This window comes from Antrostomus carolinensis, unplaced genomic scaffold (assembly GCF_000700745.2).
Source record: "Antrostomus carolinensis isolate BGI_N321 unplaced genomic scaffold, ASM70074v2 Scaffold47753, whole genome shotgun sequence".
Taxonomy (NCBI): domain Eukaryota; kingdom Metazoa; phylum Chordata; class Aves; order Caprimulgiformes; family Caprimulgidae; genus Antrostomus; species Antrostomus carolinensis.
In genome coordinates, this window is record NW_010308157.1 from 1 (window position 1) to 5155 (window position 5155).

The 5155-nt window shown below is 47.2% G+C and overlaps 1 protein-coding gene across 1 annotated transcript; it reads left to right on the forward strand.

The window, feature by feature from the left end:
• Positions 1–4: 4 nt before the first annotated feature.
• PCDH8 (protocadherin 8) lies at positions 5–2672 on the forward strand (the record flags this gene model as incomplete). The annotated part of the gene is made up of 3 exons (XM_010165673.1): positions 5–832; positions 973–1180; positions 1631–2672. Coding segments are annotated over 3 exons (1410 nt in total), but the record flags the coding sequence as incomplete, so codon positions are not given.
• Between the last annotated feature and the right edge of the window lie 2483 nt (positions 2673–5155).

Genomic DNA, 5155 nt, shown 5'->3' on the forward strand with positions numbered 1-5155 from the left:
CCTCAAGCAGCTGGACCTGAGAATCCAGGCCACTGACGGAGGCTCCCCGCAGCTCTCCAGCAGCACCCTTGTAAAAGTGAGGATGGTGGACCAGAACGACAACCCTCCCGTCATCATCCATCCAGTGCTCACCAATGGGTCTGTGGAAATCGGTGTGTCCAGCAAGACCTCCCGCGACTCCCTCGTGGCCCAGATCAAAGCTCGAGATGCGGATGATGGGGCGAATGCCACGCTCACCTTTGACTTCCTGGAAGAGCCCCAGCAGGACCTTTTCACCATCAACCCAAGTACTGGGGACATTGTGCTGAGGGGTGACCTCTCTGAAGAGCTGGGCCAGCTGTTCAAGGTTATCCTCACTGTGACAGACAACGGCAGACCCCCCCTGGCCACGACTGCCACAGTCAACTTCCTGGTGACCGCCACTGCTCCTTCCAGTATCCAGGAGATAGCCAAGCCCAGCTCCTGGGAAGGAAAAGCTTTGCAGTGGGACATCCCTCTGATTGTGATCATCGTCCTGGCGGGCAGCTGCACCCTCCTTCTGGTGGCGATAATCACCATCGCCACCACCTGCAACAGGCGCAAGAAGGGGAACGAGATCAAAAACAACGCTTCCTTGAAGGAGCAGATAGACATCTCCCACCTGGAGAAGGGCCGGCAGGAGGAGAGCAGCCAGAGGGGGAATGTGTTTGAGGTACGAACCTTTCCCAGCAAAACCTCTTTCGCCAGCCCTGACCCTTCTCCAGCTGCTGAAGAGATCTCCACCGCTGAGAGCAGCAGCGACAGCACTTGCCTCTACGAGGGTCAGAAGAGGCTCAGAGGACCAAATGGGGAGGTAAGATCCTGATGAGGGGAAGGGGACCAGAGGGTGGGGAGGGTCTCAGAGGATGTGAACTGCAGAGATGCAGTTCTGATGTTGATTTACCCTTCACTGCTTCCCCTCTCACCTCTCCTTTGATCCTCCCACCCCCGCAGGGTTTCACTGCTGCTCCGAGCTACAGCAAGGAGCCTGCTCCCCCTGTGGCCATTTGGAAGGGGCATTCGTTCAACACCATCTCCGGCCGAGAGGGAGAGAAGTTCAGTGGCAAAGACAGTGGCAAAGGCGACAGCGATTTTAACGACAGCGACTCAGACATCAGCGGAGATGCCTTGAAGAAAGATCTCATCACGCACATGCAGAACGGTAAGGGCTCAGCCCCTGCTCCCAGCTGGCCCCTCCTGACAGACAGACAGGTGGATGGGGAGGTGGACAGAGGGACCCAGCCCTGGGGCACAGTGATTAGGCAAAGCAGCTGAGGGAAAAACCTGATGCTGCCTGAGTCAAATAGCTGTTAGATGCTGGTTCCTCTCCACACAGAGCACCCAGCACAAATTAGCAGATGCTGGAAGTACTGTAGGATTGGGGTTTTTTCCTCCCCAAAAAGCTTCTCTTAAAGTTAGAATTGTGAGGAACATCCCTAGCAAAATGACATAACCTCCCCAAGGGTGGGTTTTGCTGTGCTGTAAAGCATTGCCTCCCGACTCCCACCGTCAGGGCATTGAATCAGCCCATGGCTGCTAACTCTGAGGATTAATGGTGTGGATTAATTTCTGCAGTAAAAGGACAGGTTTCTCCTTCTCTCTCTCCCTTTAGGTCTGTGGGCATGTACGGCCGAGTGCAAGATCCTGGGCCACTCAGACCGCTGCTGGAGCCCCTCCTGTGGCCGAGCCAACCCTCACCCCTCTCCCCATCCTTCAGCACCCCTCTCCACCTTCTGCAAGAGCACGTCCTTGCCTAGAGATCCCCTTCGCAGGGACAACTTTTATCAAGCCCAGCTGCCCAAAACAGTGGGGCTTCAGAGTGTCTACGAGAAAGTGCTGCACAGGGACTTTGACCGGACGATCACGCTCCTCTCCCCGCCACGCCCCGCACGGCTCCCCGACCTTCAGGAGATTGGGGTGCCCCTCTACCCAGCCCCCTCGACTAGATACCTGGGTCCCCAGACTGACACAGCTGAGAAGGTGTAGCCCAACACACTGTCTGCCTGAGTACACACGTCCCTGCGCGCACACGACTAGGTCACTCCTGAGTGAGAGCCTTTAAGTTATTGACCAGATCCGGTGTTGTACATGTAAATATGCAAGATGTGCCTTAAAAATGGAGTCGCTGGGAAAGATTTCCAATCACGTCAGTACTGTTTGATATTTGCAAACAAAAAAAAAATTGTTTGTAGTTAATGTAATTTTTATGAAATGTGCAGTATTTAAATTTTTCTTTCATGTTTTCTACATTGTTTTTTTGTTTGCTTGTTTTCGGTTCACTCATGGCCTGCCATTTTTTGTAGTGTTTTTAACCTGTACATTGTGTAATGTAATGTTTGTACATAATGAAAATTGGTTATATTTTTATATAATAAAAGCTTAAAAAAATGGGAATTCTTGCCAAAGGAACTGTCTGAAAGACACAATAATAATAATTAATAATACTATCCTGAATATGTAGAACTTTGTAAGGGAAATTCTTCTTTCATTGTGTAATAATAACCTGAGCAACCCAGTGTACCGAGAAGTTTGCCTTGCCAAATGTGACTTGTATTTCTTGAGTCTGTGGTCAACTTGAAGTTAAATGTTATTTAATTGCCTTTGGTTCCTGTAATCTGTGTCACTGATAAACACTAATAAAGGTTTTGTGATGTGTTGGAGAGATCTCATGGATTTCGTGCTTCAGAGCGTAGAGGTCTTTATGGGTCAACAAAAGCATTTTGTGCAGAGAAATGCAGTGGGGAGGAGCAAGAACGGTGCTACTTCAAGTCTCGCCCATCCTTCATCTCCGGCAATGCCTCACTGGAGGTTTAGCTCTAGAGATTTTAATGATGGGTCGCAGGGTGGGAGGCAGGGCTGTGTGACAGAGCTGGCCTTTGCTTTTCACTGCCTGGTCTGAGCTCTTCCAGCTTCATCCTTCACCAGTAGTAAGTGGTGTAATTTTAGTGAAGCAAGTGAAACTACATTTGTCAACTGAAGTGTTCATGCTGTGCAAGTACCTCTGCATCAGCAGCCACTCAAGCACGTTGCTTTCTGATCTGGCTGTTGATTTGAGTCAAGCTGCACAGGTATGTGCTTACATGTTTATCCCTTGTTAAGGCAGCTTTGCTAAAGGACAGTAATTTGCATTTTTGTACGTATATTTATTCACCAAGAGAAAGCATAGGTTTATTTTTTTGCATAAACTAGAGAAAGAATAGATGTTGATTATGTTGAGATTGTCTGTGCTACATATTTTGTCTCCTCTTAGAAATGACAAAGGCCTGAAAAAAAAAAATCATATAGAGCTTTGAAATTCCCTCCCCTCAAGGTTTTAAGTTAAAAGCAGATCCCAAATTCTTCTGCTGAAATCAGGTATAGGATAGCATTGAATGAAACAAACTAAGCATGAGCATCTCTTCCTGTGTTCAAAAAAACAGTTATAACAGAGATAACACTTACATTGGAGTTTTAATATTGGATTGAACTTTTCCAAAAGGAAGAACCTCTACTCACTTGGAGTATATAATTTTGGTTTTTGTACAAATCAAGAATCCAGAAATTTGCACATGACAAAGCTTTTGGTTTTTATCTTGAATTCTTTGATTATATATCTAATTAGTATGATACATATATATAGAACACTCACAAAGACAGTATAAAGCTGTCTTATACATAAACAAGGCCCTATTAGACTTTGTGTCTCAAAATGTAAGTAGAAAACAGTATCCCACCTGCATGTCCCTTAACTGACAGAAATTCCCTTTCTACCCCATCTTCCAGTTTTCTCAAACCCATATAGCAAGAATGATGGAGCCTGACCAAGTTTTCATACGCACATGGGATGAGTTTTAACAGGGGCTTCATAAAAGCCACTGCATGAAGATTTGTGGTAAGCAGAGAGCTTCAGAGACTGTACTTGAAAGGAATTGAAATCAGGCTGATGCAGGACTCAACTGGGAAGCAATGTCTGTGACACAGCTTTTACGGTCAGGAAAATATGTGAGCATCTCCAGTGATTCATCTAAACCTGGTAGTAAATGTATCTAACGAACTAAGAGGGTTGTCTTGGTTAAATTTAGAGCTGAAGCTGGGACTGGAGGGTGGATGCTGAGAAGAAAGGCTGGGAGCCTTCCTGCCGGCTAATCATCAGCGATGCAGAACAGCAAGCCTGCATGTGAAGTAATTAGTCATAACTCTGAATGCGGTGAGGGAAAGACTCTCTGCCAAAAAAGGAGGGCAGTCTGATAAGAGGGTTCTTCCTCATCTAGTTCAAATGCCTGGATTACATACTGCCAAGACCTACACAGCAGGTCCCTAGGCTCTCCTGGGTGAGACTGGCAGGAGGTAACCACAGCTGAAGGACAGTTCATCACCTTGGGCTGAGGTGCCAAATTCGCATTGTTGCCTGCCACAGAGCCTGTGTGCTTCTATGGGTGGGCCGATGCTCCTTGCTGCCTAACCAGAAGTTTGGGCCACCCCAGTGTGAGGCAGTCTTGAAATGAGGGGGGAAATAAAATCACCTGTTCCCATTCCCAAAACAGCTTTCATCAGCAAGCAGCTACAGTCTTCTTGGGGTCTGAGATCTGTCTGTTCTGGGGTCCTGTGCTGCTGGTAAAATGTGAGATTCATCCACCAGGATAAAAATCTCAGCATTTAAATCTGAACCAACTGCTTTGCAGGGACTCTCTGGTTAGTGGAGAGATACGGACCTCTTCTGAGAGCATCTCCTCTTGCCTTGGAGACAGGCAATGGGGACAGCTCAGGTGCATCACTGAAGCTCTGTAAGGGCAAGGGGCAGCAGCCCAGACTCCTTTAACTTTTAGACACCTAAAATTAGGTGAGGGAAATCCCCATGATCCAAAGTGCTGATGAATGGATAGAGGAGCTCAAGGCCTAGCTCCTGGACAGAGCCCCTTGAAGCAAATGTTTGCTCCACTGATGCCATTTCTCTGTGTATGTCCTAGGTTTTTTCTTTTATTTTTTAATTAACATAACTGAGATTTTTTTCTAACATACTTCAGAAATTAATGCAGATATATCAATTACATTCCATTTATTTGCCAAGCATGGTGTAGCATCAGCCGTGTGTCATGTGCAGCAGACGAGACTGTGCAGCCACACAACCTTTCCATCATGGAGAGCTCTCCTGCCTGCC